Source organism: Lepisosteus platostomus, chromosome 4 (assembly GCF_059453375.1).
Source record: "Lepisosteus platostomus isolate fLepPlt1 chromosome 4, fLepPlt1.hap1, whole genome shotgun sequence".
NCBI lineage: Eukaryota > Metazoa > Chordata > Actinopteri > Semionotiformes > Lepisosteidae > Lepisosteus > Lepisosteus platostomus.
The window spans coordinates 46,276,515-46,291,875 of NC_142614.1; the positions used below are offsets into that span (position 1 = coordinate 46,276,515).

The window sequence follows — 15,361 nt, forward strand, 5'->3', positions numbered from 1 at the left end:
TTTTAAGTGTAAGGAAAATATTTTTATTATTATAACTGTCACTATTATGGCATGGCCAGGTCCAGAATTGAACATGGGGCACACAGAACAATGGTAACCACTGTGTATCCATGCTGCTGCCTTCCAAAGGTAACATATACTGTAGCTACTAAAACAAAAAGGACCAAGACCCAAGCCCTGCGGGACACTAGGTGTGACCCACTTTTTCAAGGAGAAGCAATGCCTCAATTGAACACATTGTTTTTTAGCTTTTTTTAATAACTAAAATGTTGAAAGCAGTTTTGGTTAGACCAATAAATCTCTCTAATCTATTCAGCATGATGGTATGGACATTAGAAGTCACAGTAAACCAGTAATGGTCAAGAGCTGTTTCAGTGCTATGCATTGTTTTGAACCCAGACTGAAATGACTTATGCTGCTCATCTGCAGATAAGCACAGTCCAAAGACATACTGGTAGGTTAGTTGACTTCTGGGGAAATCTTTTAACTGTACAGCCTGTCCTAGAATCTTTAAATTCTACAAATCTGCAATTAAATTTATAAACTAGATATTGGATGGTAACAACTGTGTTTGAGTTGTTAACATTTAACTTCTTAATTGCAAGAGGACCAAGACAGAGTCTGATGTTTCAATTTAGAATTGAAAAAAATAATAATCTATTGCACTTGTCTATAGCCAATTGAAGAGTGGCATTCCAAGAGTTATAAGATTCTTATAGTATACAGAACATCCTGCCTTACAGCTGTCACAGGTTTACTGTAAGATTATGTTGCTTGAAGGCAAGTAAATTAACAGACAAGCTGATATTCCTCCAGTTCACTCTAGCCTGGGTCCATGATATTTAATGGAGGATAACTCCAGAAGTGAGGTGAGAAGAAGAAATGAGGCCTCTCTAGTTTTTATCCACAACTAAACATGCCACCAAGGGGAGAAATATGAACCATAATGGAGTCTTCACTAGTTACAGTGGTGCTAGAAAGTTTGTGAACCCTTTAGAATGTTCTGAATTTCTGCTTAAATTTGACCTTAAATGTGATCAGATCTAGGTCATAAAAATCGATAAAGAGAACCCAATAAAACAAATAACACAAAAGGATATACTTTTTCATTCATTTATTGATCAAAATGATCCAACATTAAATGTCTTTGTCGGAAAAGGTATGTGAACCTATGGTTTTAGTAACTGATCACATTTTAGGTTACATTTATGCAGAAATTCAGAAAATTCTAAAGTGTCACGAACATGTCTAGCACCACTGTAGCTGAGGGGCAGTTGCAGGAGAATTTAAAATGGATTGGGGAAAAATACATCTGAATTACTAGACCTGCTGCAGCAAAACCCAATAGTTTGTGCATAGATACCAGAACCTCTTCTTTATCTGGACTATCTAATAGGTTATTGAATGTGCAGGTTTCTAACAAGCAGATGACACTTCACTTTTCTAATACTTGTTTCACTTACAGTAAAAAGTATTTTTACTTTTAAAATACTATAAATACTATATTTATAAATTTTATAAACCTGTAATTTGAATAAATAATTAAGCGTCTAATCTGCTTACAACATGAATATTAATTTGATTTCAGCCTTGTGTAACTTTTGAAAGAACATACAGTGCTTTTTTTCAATTGTTGTCATATGCTGAGTGCAAAATCAAAATTATCAGAGCCAGTTATGTACTGTATTTGCTACTACTAATGTTAACCTCACATTTATTAGAAATGCCGTACAGTGTCTCTGTCATTATACTGGGGTATTAGGACCCACACAGACCGCAAAGTGAGCACTCCCTACTGGTCCCACTAACACCTCTCCCAGCAATAACCTTAGTTTTTCCCAGGAGTTCTCCCATCCAGGCACTGGCCAGGCTCATATCCACTTAGCTTCAATGGATTACCAGTTGTGAGTTGCAGGCCAATATAGCTGCTGCCTATAGCTTTTGCTTGAAATGCCGTTACATATTTTTTTGCATTTTCATAATGTGAGTGTCTCAGTTTTTTATCTTGACTGACAAAGAAGAGTAATGCATGCTTTTGTCTCCTCCAGGTTATAAGTTATTGCAATGTAATGCTTGCTTGTGTATTCACACATATTCATTACCCAGCTGATCAGAGTTGAATTGGAACTGAAACTAGCAAGCATTTCTCTCCTGTTTTAGTCTCACTATGCCTGATCCCTTTGTGAAAAAGACACACACTTAAGTTCAATGACTCTAGGGATCTGAGCCCATAAATAACTCATGAGGACGGTTACTTAAGCAGCAGGAGATTTTATTTTGGAGACATAGGAGAGCTAATAAGAACCTTCTTCAACTAAACACTCCAACAGCCACCCCTAACTTCCTCATTATATCCCCAATTATCAGCATGCAATCCCTTTTTATATATTACTCTCATGTGAGAATATGCACTTCAAAACCTTTAACCAATAATCAATTAGCATTTAAACTACCAGAGCTCATTTAAACTAGTTACCAGAGTTAGAAGGCCTTTGGCGTCCTTGTGTGGCAGCTCATCTACTACTGCAGTCCTTCCACGGTCCTGCCACACACTTTGCATTTCAGAGTAAGAGTCTAGCTAATGCTTCCTACTGTACCTTTAAGGGATGTACGAACATAAAGTTCACTTTCTAGCTTAATTGGTTTGTTAGTAGTTCATTGATCCGAACATCCCATTCAGCTCTGCATACTCTGGCCTTCTTTCAGTTCCCAAAAACAGTCTCCAAGCACTAGGAGATAGAACTATGTGTTCTGTCACTCCAAATTGTGGAACAGTCTTCCACCCTGATTAGATCTTGCAAGTGATGCAGCACTTTCCAATTCTGTCTTAAAATTTACTTTTACACACCCTGTTAATTCCATTAGGTTCTGGCTCTTTGATGATGATAATAATAATAATATAATAATAATAATCATCATCATCATCATCCTTGGTTGTGGTCTGTGCCGCCTACTTTATCACTTTAAATAACCTGTCAAACAAAAGTGAAGATACTAGAAATGCATCAGATTAGTTATTGAAACTACAGGTTCTACTATTAACCCATTAAGTGGGTTAATAGTAGTAACTATTACTACTATATAACTATACTAACTATAGTAACTAATAGTAGTGGGTTAATAATAGTAACCGCTGCACTATCGAGAGCGTCCTCACCAACGGGATCACCGTGTGGTATGGCAACACCTCTTCGCGAGAAAGAAAGGCACTGCAGAGAATGGTCAATATGGCCCAGAAGATCATCGGCTGCGGTCTCACCAAGATTAAACACCTCTATGAGGACCGCTGCCGTGGTAGAATTCTGGCCATCACAGAGGACAGTCACCACCCCGGGCATGAGCTCTTCACCCCACTGCCCTCAGGCAAGAGATATAAGAGCATACGGACACTTACCACTAGATTCTTCAATAGCTTCTATCCACAAGCAGTGAGACTGGCGAACACATTTAGCCATCCCCCTCGGACCACACCTACACCATCACCATCTACCTCATTGTAATTTATTTATTGTACGTCTCCAGTCATTGTTTACACGTCTGTATTGTTTACATTCAAACTGTCTGCATGTTTACTTGCACATTGTCTATTGTTTGTTTGTACATTGTCTTGATGCACTGTTTGCACTTTGTTTTGTTTTTTACACTTGTTTTACAATCGAGACTTTCTGTAAGTAAGAATTCCATTGTACTAGTACCGGTTACATATGGCAATAAAGTTCAAGTTCAAGTTCAAGTTAAGTATTTTTATACTTTTTGCTTTTTTCATGCTTTATGTATTTTTATGCTTAATACATTTTTCTTGATTATCAAATCCAAATATTGAGTGAAGATGGTTCCTTCTGGTTTGTTTTTCTAGCCTTTTCTGGGGGAGAGATTCTTTACCATTATCTGAATCAAAGCTTTCTGCAGCACTGCTTTTGTTTATTCCTGTTTATAGACCCTTCCTTGATTCTTTTGGTCTTATCTGATTGTACTTTCCCTTTGGCCCCTAGAGTAATCCTAGAAATTCTAAGGTTTCCCCTGGGATTCCGAAGATTCCAAAATGGTAGTCCAGCCCATGGGCTGGGAACATCTGTTGATTGTCGTACTTTTCTAGGCATCAGGCATACAGAGTAAACCCTTTTACCATAGAATAGAAATGAACTAATACAGTATGTGCATCTCTGAGTTCTATTTGATGTATTTTACACATTGCTGTAGTAGCACAGGAATAAGTCTGATGCAAAATCATTCTACTCATTATTTTGTCAAATTTCTGGTTTTCTGAGATCATATTTACCTGAAGGAGGGTGGTGCAGTGGTTAGCGCTGATGCCTCACAGTGCTGGGACACTGGGTTTAATCCTAGGAAATTCTATGTTTTCCCTGTGTTTGGTGTAGATTTCCTCTGGTTGCCCTGGTTTTCTCCCGCAGTCCAAAGACAATTAATTAGGTTTTATGGAAAACTAGTCTTGGTGTGTCTATGCCAGTTTATGCCCTGTGCTGGCCCAGGGTGCCATGTGCCCATTGTTTGCCAGGATAGGCCCCCGGCTCCCCAGCCACTCTGAACTGGATGAAGCAGTTAAAAAATGGATGGATGGAAGTCTGAAGAGACATCTCCATTAGTGAAAAAGATTGAAAACTTTGTTCTTTGTTTACAAAAAGTTCAGAGGACTATAATATAAGTATATAGTGATATAGTACATAGTAAATATAGTAATCATATTTTGAAAGACAACAAAACAGAAGTGAGTGAGAAGGTTTTCTAGCTTCAGGAAGCTTCATCGACCTGTTTTCCATTTTTATGGTACTGATCTTACAGTGCTCATAACAGTCAGCATAGGTTGAGAGAGTGATACAACTCTCACCGATAAAAGTGAAAGTTCACAGATGCTAGGAAAGTCAGAAGAGTCTCACCAAACCAGTATATATGGTCCTTGGGCATTTGTGCTACCACTGCTTAGTGCAGTCTCATCAGTCTGCCAGTGACACGGACGTGCCAGATGAAAATTCCTTTTTTTCCAGACGGAGCCTTTGTGCAGTCCCATTTGATACATTCCGGTGAAGTCCTGTATATCTATCATAACACATTACATCTTGTGACTATGTAACTAGAAGAGAAACACAGAGGATCAAGCCGAATATTATTCAATTACTGTTTTTAGGGTGGCCATACTGTATGTGGATGAGACTGCTGAATCCACCTACAGACTGCACTGTAGACAACTATTATCTCTTAGAATTGTAAAAAAAGATATAAAATCATTTACAATGCTGTACATTGTGCAATTTTCCTTCTGTTCTTTTGTGATTTACTGTATTTATACATTTACTGTATATTATTTTAATTATATATCACATGAAAGTAATTCTCCATAGGAATCCAACATCATTCCCCAACACCACAATTAAATATGTCGTTTTTATTTAGACCACATCATACAATAAAAACAATCAGTATATAAGAATACAAAGATTTGGCTTGAGAGAAGTATACTGTAGATACAGTACGTTACCATACAACTGCTCAAGGAAATTTACAATTGAAATATTGTAAGGATATACAGTACATGAAAAACCTGTGTATTAAATATAAGATTAAAAGTAACAGAACAGGTTTTAAAAATACCGCACAAAGAATCGTATTACAATACAACAAATGTTAAGAAAAAGAAACTAGCAGGTCATGTTGGAACACATCAACCCCAAAAAATATTTTGGTAGCTGAAAACAAAATTTGATTGTTTTATCTAGTGTTCACAAGACAAATATCTTGTGAAAACAAATATCCTATTTCCAAAATTAACAGTCTAGTTTTTCAGGTCATAATACAAATTCATCTTTATCCATATTTAAATGGGAATAAAGGTATGGAAATAACTCGGTCATGATATATTTTTATCAATATTGCAATATCAATATCACTATTTTAAATGCTGGAACTTGATCAGCCCCTTGAATACAAAATGAAGATGGTTTTAACAATCAGTATTATTTGACCGCTTCTTGAAACATTAACCAAAATCACATGTGTCAAAGAATAGGTAGGTTAGTCTCAGGCCCGCCTGAGGGATACCAACCTTAGAAAGTATGTTGTAAACAATTAAAACATTTTATACACAGTATATATAAAATCACACTGGTATTTGTTTTTATCACAGTGTGACTCCATATTGACAGATATTCCAAAATGTTGATAGACACTGGAAGAAGACAATACTTGAGATATTGTTAATTAAAGCCCTCAAATGAAGTTGATCTTTACACAAATTTGGAACTGGTTCTTACTTTAGGCATGTAATAACACACATTTCATAGAAGAGTACAAATACATAAACATAATGATAATGCTTTGATTAAAACACTGTTAAAAGTATACTTTTGAATGTGTTAATGAGCAACATTATATACAGTATCTTTACTTGGTTAATATAAATCATCAGCTTACCATTACATATACAGTATAATTATAGTAAAGGCCTACACTAGAGGTTGTGTACTCCAATCCTTGAGGGCTACAGCTTCTTTTGAATTTCATTCTACCTGGTTTTGTAATTATGTCATTGCATTACTTGTTTGCTGACACACATATCTCCTTTTCCAGGTCTGAAAATGTAAGAGAATTGAAGAGATCCATCAAACACTTTAGATTGTATCCCTTCAGGACAGGAGTTGACTGTCCTACACATTCACTGGCCTACACATTCAGCAGGATAACACCAACTATTTGAAGATTAATACTGTTTAGGCAAACATTTATATCAGATTTAAGTATAGAAAAATAAAATCTAGAAATATAGCTTAAAAACAAGAGTGTATCCAGCTTTGTCCTTCAAAATGTTGTCCTGTATTACTGGTAGAACATACTTACTAACTTACTAACTTTCTTGACACCGACCACCAAGCAGACATACCAGTTTAAGCCATCAGCTTCTTATATTGGCTATTAAGCCTGGATTGGAAGGTTTCCATTTTACTGCTACTTTCAGATTGTGTATTGCTGGTCATCTCTTGATTACTCTTACACTGTAGGAGACTAATCACTTGCTTTTGGCACTGTGAAGATCCAAAATAATAAATCATGGGATCCAGACAGCAGCTCACACTGCCAATACACATGGAGAGAAGATAGGCCATGTAGGACTTATCACTGTACCCGGTGGCAAACTGCACGTAGTGAATGAGCAAAATGATGTTGGTCGGCGTGAAACAAACAACAAAAACAGCGAAGACTGTAATAGCCATGAAAATTGCTCTTGTCTTCTTGCTCCTGTTGGCAACATTGGCAGACCGGAGGCACTGAATGATACGGATGTAACAAACAATGATAAAAATCAGCGGGATGAAGAAAAAAATGGAGCAGAAAATTGGAAAGAAGTATAGGTAGTAGCCTGTAAACTTTTCGATTTCCAGCACATCATGGCAAGTGGTAATCCCCAGCTGTGGTAAAACGGCAGTCTGATCAGATAGGAGAATGGGCATGACTCCACCAATGGCAAGGAGCCACATGGCTAAAGACACAACCAGGGCATTCTGTTGGCTGCGCCAGGTGAGAGACTTCATGGGATAAACCACAGCCAGTAAGCGGTCCACACTTATACACATCATAAGGAGAATAGAGCAGTACATGTTGCAGTAGAAGGCAGAAGTTACTATGCGGCACATTGTAGGTCCGTATCCCCAGTTATTGCCATTGAAATGGTAAGAAATCTTAAACGGAAGGAGAAGGACAAACAGCATGTCGGCAACTGCCAGATTCAGCATGTATATGGCCGCTGGCTTCTTCGGACGAATTTTCAAGATGAACATGATGACTGCAATGGCATTCAGGGGACAGCTGATGATGAACACCAGTGTATAAACAGTAGGGATAAAAACCGTCATTAAAGGTCCAGTGAGAAATCGTGTGGCCTCTTGCGACAGCTTTTTGTGGGATCTGGTATGAGGGTGGATGTCTTTTTCAGGTTCTTCAAATCCAGATCCACTTCCATCCCCGCCGTTAACATCTAAGTAAGTAAAGTCTATAGGTTCATAGGTTGCTTTGAGATCAACCAGGGAGAAACCTCTTGCGATGCTTCCTGAAATGGAAGAATAAAATGTATGGAACCACAGGGTTTTTTGCTATGGTTAATCAAAATAAATAGAAACATTAAATAAATGGTTTAAGCGGGGAGCTACCTCAGCGTGTTTGCTACAAGATAGAAAGAAGTGGAAAAAACAGTTTTTTCTATGTATTTAATGTGAAATTCACTTTCACTTGTTCCTTGTTGAAGTCTTTGATTGTTATTCAGAAAACTTTAGCTTGCTCAGAGATTCATTTGTACTGTATGATCACTCACAATTTAGAATGCACTCTCTGTGTTTTGTAATGGGAAGATTTTAGATATGTAACAATTTCACAGAGTTCCTGTAGATGAATGCACCTCAAGGCTAATTTACAGATTATGGAACACTACACATTATTGACCTTTATTGAAGCCTCTTTCTACAGAACGCATAGAGGTAGAACTAAATTATTTCTTTCGATCAACTTTGTCCTGTTTTTGTTCCTATGGCTGTGACGATAGAAACACTTTGCATTTCTAAAACCACCTTTCTAGGTATTGGTTTTCTAGTTTAAAATGTAAAAAGCAAGTGAGAGGAGTAAACCACTGTAGAATGAATTGTGCTGCTTAAACAATAAGTAGAACATTATTCTAACCTCTCCAATACAGGGTCATGGGGGAGCCAGAGCCTAATCAACTAACGCAAGGCAGGATACACTTTGGATGGGATGTCAGTCCATCACAGGGCATACACAGACACAAACAAAGACAAAAAGATGCAAACACTCACAGCAGGGCCAGTTTTCCCAGAAGACAATTAACCTACCAGTATATCTTTGGATGGGGAAGTAAACTGGAGCATCTAGACGAAACCCACTCAAACACAGAGAGAACAAACAAACTCCACACAGATAGTACCCCAGGAATTGGGCCTAGGGCCCCAGCACTGTGAAGCAATGCTAACCACTGCAACACCATGTCACCCATAATTAGACAAGTCCAGAGAATTTAGTTGTGGCAGGCTGGTCTTTGAAAGGAATTTAATAGCTGCTGACGTACAGTACCAGTAGAGGCAGGTTAAAGGTGTCTATCACTTGCAAATAGGCACAGAGGGTTATGATGAACCCATGCATTAGCAGACAGACTGATGCTCACATTTGGTGTGAAAATGATCAGTCCATGGAGGCAGTTCAATGGTAACTTTTTTAGCTGAGAAACTAAATCATCTTTTTTTGAAGTAGTGACAGGGAGAGTGGTGGAGTGTTCTTTTATTTCCACCAGAGAGTGCTCTGTTACTATGAGTAATCTAATGGATGACAAAGTGTGTCCTGATGATGGTCACTAAGTGGATTCTTGGTTTGCTTAAGCCAATTAGTGAGGCAGTTTAAGTGTCATGATATGGAGAACAATTTGCTTTAACAGATGAGCACCTCTGAAGGCAACTATACTTCTGTTGAGCTGCTGCAAACAAATCTCAATTGGAAAATGTAAGCCTACACAATACTAGGCTTACAAAGACATAGCCTCAAGAAAACATGTCCAGGTTTTGCCATAACTAGCCATAGTATGCCTGATACTAAGTTTGTAATGTTTTCAATTTGACAGGTCATACTTCATAGCATAAAATTGTCATGATGGTTTGATCTTTTCTTTTTGTCTGAGATGATGAATGTTGCAGGTCAAATTCACTTGTGGTATATTTACATTTTGTTTGGTGCATTCATTTACCAGATGGATTTGTAAAACTGGTGATATAAATTAACTCAGACACAAACACAGATTATCTTGACTGAATAGTTAGATTCCTTGTAGTTTCTCCTCAAGGGATGGTTTTAAATCTTCAGATCTTTAAATTTGCAATGGTAACATGTTTATTCAGATCTTGTTGTCTTGTTTATACAGTTGAGGCTGAGTTAGTGAGTTTAAAAAAAGAACACTGTATAACTATATTTCAATCAATTCTTAGTTATTGTTATTTCTCAACACAAAGCTAAAAAAAGTATTTGAAGTGTCTTTGAGGATCACAAAAAACATCAACCTTATTACAACTGAAACGATTCAAAAATGAAAAACGGTGCCCATTCTCCAAAGATGGTCACACGAATTGACTGCATTATCAGGGTATTAGAAGTTTAAGGGTTTTCTCTTTATTGGTTCCTCCAGTGCTGGAATACTAGAGTTCTTGCATCAAGTGTAATTTCTATTTATTTTGGCAGCAATGTAGCCTGGTGTATATATCCATCCATTTGGTAATCCAATACTGGGTCACAGGGAAGCCGGAGCCTATACTCGCATGCAAAAAGTGTAAGGCAGGATACACTCTGGGTGGGACAACAGTCTATCGCAGGTCAGACACACAGACACAGACATGCACTCACTCACACCACGGTCAATTTTCCCACAAGCCAATCAACCTACCAGTATGTTTTTGGACTGTGTGAGGAAACCTGAGTACCTGGAAAAAACCCATGTGAACAAAGGAATATCATAAAAATCACAAGAAGTGAACCCTGGGCCCCAGCACTGTGATGCAGCAATGCTTACCACAGAATCTGCCACCCCCTTAAACACCATGTATAATTTTTGTTTATTGTTTGTTTTCAATTTCTTTCATTTTCTTTGGTGCTGATTTTCATTAACATTAATACTACCTTTTACCTTGAAGTTATATACAGAACTGTATTAATCAAGATGACATCATCATGAGCCTATCCAACGCAAGGAAGCAACATTGTGGAGCAGTACTTTAGGGCTCTGGACATCTAAAATAAAAGCTGTGGGATCAAACTGCAGATAAAGATGCTGCTGTTGCTTACTTGAGTACAGTATTTAACTATATCGCTCACATTAAATACATAGATACAAAATTGATGTAAATTTAAAATGTTTTTAAAAAAAAAAAAAAAAATCAATAAATTCAACCAAAAATATTTTTTACCATTACCATGGCTGGATATGAGTACTATAATGTACATGAAGTTGTTGTCACATATTCAGCTATACTGTATATGTTTGTACAGCATACATAAGGCATAGTATAGTATTAATATTCATTAATACTTTTGTTGAATATATTGTTGAATTATTATACGTTGTATCAATAAACTTCTGAATTCCATTTGAATATTTGTTTTCGGTTTTCTGTTGCAAGTTTTGTATTTACTAAGAAGTTGCGTTTCAGCTACTTTTCAGCAGATTACATTACATTATTTGCAAAATTAAGAACTGTTGCATTCATTTAAATATTTTTCATTTATGGCACAAAATTAAAATGGACTGCAAATGAACGTTAAAACTTTTCAAAAGAAGAGACTTACAAATACAGTAAAAACATGAAGATACGAATAGTATGATAAATGTTTTTAAAGCAATAAACTTGATTCGTTTTAGTTACATTCAGGCTCAGAATTAGAAAAGCTGTCTTAACTTTGTTTTCACTATCTCTAACATACATACTTTTGAGAACTACAAGAAAAGTATAGTTGATAAAGGGACAGAAAGAAGAAAAATAGTATTAATTAAAACTCTCACTCACCATTATGTCCTTCAGAGCAGGCACTATGCGCCATAAATAGTGTAAAAAAACTAAACAACACCAGCGCTTTTAGCCCCATCGCTGTAGTGATTGCAACTCTTGTCACCGACTCTTTTAAGTTTGGGGAAAAAAATACTTTCACTCAGAGAAAATACTTGCTAATTTAAATTTTAAAGTATTTTTATATTACACGAAGCCAAGAACAATCGGTTTTATGAGGCAAAGCAAAGCAGAACACAAGATCTGGAATTCGATTCAAAAGAGAAGACAAAACGTTCCCAGTTTTTCACCGAGTCTGAAATGTATAGAACAGACCTGTTATTCCTACTCCCTGGTACTGGCGTCTTCTTTCTCTATGGCCTGTCAAGGAATAGTTCAAACTATTAATCAGTCGGCTGCACATTTTTTTCCAGTGATGTCAGCATCCTAATTTGAGAGCTTTACCAAAGAAAGGGTTTAAGGAAGAGCAGCGCTGACAGAATTCCGGAGAGTTTTTTTCTCTCAGTGATAAGAGAACAATTATCACAAAGTAGTTTTAATACACGTACTGTACAGGGGAAATCGAAAGCATTCATCCTGCAGCATGACTTTATTAAGTACTGTACAATAAACCACTGTACATATGTATGAAGCTGTTAAATGTATTTATTTGTGCAATATTTATTCCATTATTACACATTTAAGGAAGCCAGTCTGAAATATTTAATGAAAGAGGACCCACCTACTGTAAACTTCTATCAGTGCTATACCAAGAGCATATTTTTGAATTTTAATTACAACTTACCATTTTAAACATTTCTAAAATGTATAAAGAGTTAACAAAGCTAGATGATAAAATATCAAGACATCTGGCTTTAACTATTTCCAAATGAGATGGAACCACTCTTAAAGAGCCAGTGTCTAGACATGAGTAGGTCATGGTGAAAGGAAGTAAGTTAACATGCACACTACATTCCTTAGGTTCATTTCAGAACATAAATTGTCTCAGGGATCAAAGACAGACTGCATTTATTCACGATGTTGGCCAGTCGTTGTAGTGACCAAACAAAGTTGCATATCTCTTATTTGAGTTTTTGATTAAATCTGCACTGTTGGTCAAAGATATGGGATCATCTGTGGAGTATTAATGAAAAAAAAAATAAGAAAAAGTAACAGAATACACCTTTTGTGGTCGTCTTACTGATGGGTTTTCTCACTGAAAAAAAGAACTCTTGTAATTACTTGTACTAAGTTGTACAAACTACAGTTCACTTGCAATTAATGTTTTTTACTCTTTAAACAACACTTCTAGAGAATGTTGTTTCATCAATCTTTTTCACTGCTCAGCTGAGTTCATCCCCTGACATTCCAGTGTGTGCTGGTGTGAGGACCCTCATTCATCACTTAGTCTGTTTAAAAACAACTGCTTTTTCTAGAAGTCATGTCCATAGTGGAGAAGTGAAAATGAAAAATTTGACCTGTCATTAGCTCTATTGTTCTAATATTTCCAAAGTAACCTTACAATGTTGTCAATATACACTCAGAATATACATAGACACATGCTTAGAGATATTAAAAAAACAAATGCTTTTGATTCCCATTTTAATGTGTCTCAGTATATATGTCTATTATATTGTAGCACCCATGTGGGGCTCTCAACAGCTGCTCCGTCCCCTTTAGCCATGTGCACGCAGGGTGGGCTGGCAACAGTGCCTGAGGGGAGGCACTTGGGGGAACTGGTCTGTATATAAGGGGGCAGGGGCTGTGATGCGGCCTCTTCCCTCCCATGTGTGTGTTAGTGTAGGTGCAGCACTGTAACCCCTGTTCCTGTGTGTGTACCTTTCCCCGGTTCTGGTTAATGTGTTGTTCAACCCCTTTTCCTGAGTCCTACGCCTGCTCCATTCCGTACCGAACCCCACGGTGATTACAATATATATATTGTATATATTGTCACCTTCTCTAAACTCCTTCAAATCCAGACTCAAAACCTTCTTCTTCAGAAAAGCCTTTACTTAACTGGTTCCATTCTTCACCCCTCTGCTCTTCTTAATACCATCTTCCACGGTCTCCTCTATTGTTATTGTTGTATTGTTGTAATTATAATTGTGTCCTGTCTTGTGAAATTTTCTTATTTATTGTTGTAGTCTTCTTATTTATTGTTATTGTCATCCTGTAAAGCGCTTTGAGAACCCACCTTTAAAGGCGCTATATAAAATAAAGTTTATTATTATTATATATCCATCCATTTTCTAACCACTTCATCCAATTCAGGGTCATAGGGGAGCCACAGGCACAAGGCGGGGTACCGGCCCATCCAAGGACAGACATGTATTGTACACTGTCACACCAGGGCCGGTTTTCCCACGAGCCAATCAACCTACTGTACCACTACAGTATGTTTATGGACTGTGGGAGGAAACCAGAACACCTGGAGGAAACCCATGCAAACACAGGGTAAACATATAGATAGCACTTTTCATCCCAAAAGATCCCAAGGCGCACTACATACAGCAAGAGATTCCTCGACCGCCCTCTCATCCTCACCACCAAACCTAGACAATGAGTAATGTAGGGTCAGTCTCCACAAAGTGAGGTACAGTACTTCAGTTCTTGTACTGTTCCAGTCACCATGAAAACCTGGCATCCTGCATGCTCAAGAAAAGGGGCTCTAGCAACCACGTTCTCAACCACAGAAGAGAGAGCTGCAGTGAAATAAGCTCCAGTGGTGTCCATTGTGCTCCCTCTAAGTGTGGAAGCTGGTGGGCAACAATTTCTCTACAAAAAGCAATGCCATACACAGGCATTTTTTATCCCTGCCTCATTGAAGTCCTTAGGCAACCAGCTTATGGTGACGGGAGTAGGAGGCAGTTGTTGACAGAATGTTGTCAAGCAATTGGACTGGGGCAGAAACTGATTTCAGCAGCAGTAACTGTGACAGAGCTGCCCTTCTCAGGGTGCTTCCTGCTCATTCTCGTAGGGAGATGGTCAATCAAGGTACCCTAAACATGTGGCAGTAACCACCTTTATATGGCTGAGTATTGTACTTGGGCATTCAAGATTCTACAAGCCCAGAGTGGAATGAAGCCAAGACACAGAGGTAAATGTGCCAGCAGTGGAGCCAAATCTTCTTTAACTATGAAAGCAGGTTTTATGCAAATCATCCTGATGGCTATTGGCACGTTTGTAACAGATGAATGATAATCAGCATAATGTGTTTACCTATGTTTGTTCAATAAAATATCAGTGTATTTGCTACAGATAAGAACTGCCATTTTCCTGATAATTGCTTTGCAACTGTGTTGTAATTTCTTTGCAACTGTGTTGTAGTTGTACGGTAAAACTTGAGAAGTATTGTTGATGTCTAGTATAGAAATAGATTGCCAGGAAGTCCCTTAATCATCTCAATGAGATGCTAGAGCTTAAAAAAAGTAATCGATATACAGACTGCTTTCCAATTTGGTTGTGGAGAAATAAAAAAGTTCTTACTATCAGGACTGACAGCCTTTCAGAAATTAATGCCTCAGTAAACTTTACAGTCTCATGTAAACAAAAAGTATTTATTTGAAACCATTAAGTAAAACATTCTTCAGCCAGGAAAGAAGTGAGTCACTATGGGAGTGATCAGAGAGTGCACAATTATGAAACAAATAATATTTAAGCCCTCTTGTATTTTCCGCTAATATATCAATTCTACAAGATTAAGGACAGTAATTATTTAAAATCTGACATTTCAGCTGGCAATAACAGGACAATGTAGCATAACACCCTTTGTTCGGTGCAATCGATCTGCAGATTAAACTTTAATATTTGAAAAAAGAAACCAA

At 37.4% G+C, this 15,361-nt stretch overlaps 1 protein-coding gene across 3 annotated transcripts; it reads right to left on the reverse strand.

The window, feature by feature from the left end:
* Positions 1-5,386: 5,386 nt before the first annotated feature.
* On the reverse strand, positions 5,387-11,976 carry f2r (coagulation factor II (thrombin) receptor). Of its 3 annotated transcripts, XM_088629640.1 has the most exons (3): positions 11,559-11,932; positions 10,442-10,478; positions 5,387-8,056 (listed from the first exon to the last, which is right to left on the reverse strand). In XM_088629640.1, the coding sequence occupies exons 1-3, from the start codon at positions 11,559-11,561 to the stop codon at positions 6,897-6,899; spliced, it is 1,200 nt and encodes a 399-aa protein (XP_088485766.1). In that variant the 5' UTR covers positions 11,562-11,932; the 3' UTR covers positions 5,387-6,896. The 3 variants fall into 3 exon arrangements, with proteins under 3 accessions (XP_088485766.1, XP_088485764.1, XP_088485765.1); XM_088629638.1 differs by lacking the exon at positions 10,442-10,478 and having other exon boundaries at positions 11,874-11,976; XM_088629639.1 differs by lacking the exon at positions 10,442-10,478.
* Between the last annotated feature and the right edge of the window lie 3,385 nt (positions 11,977-15,361).

Coding starts and splice junctions, on each gene's coding strand:
- f2r (XM_088629638.1), bottom strand. CDS start 11,961: ATGTGCAGCCGACTGATTAATAGTTTGAACTATTCCTTGACAGGCCAT. Junction 8,057..11,873: donor CCAGGGAGTAGGAATAACAG/GTCTGTTCTATA, acceptor CTTCCATTTCAG/GAAGCATCGCAAGAGGTTTC.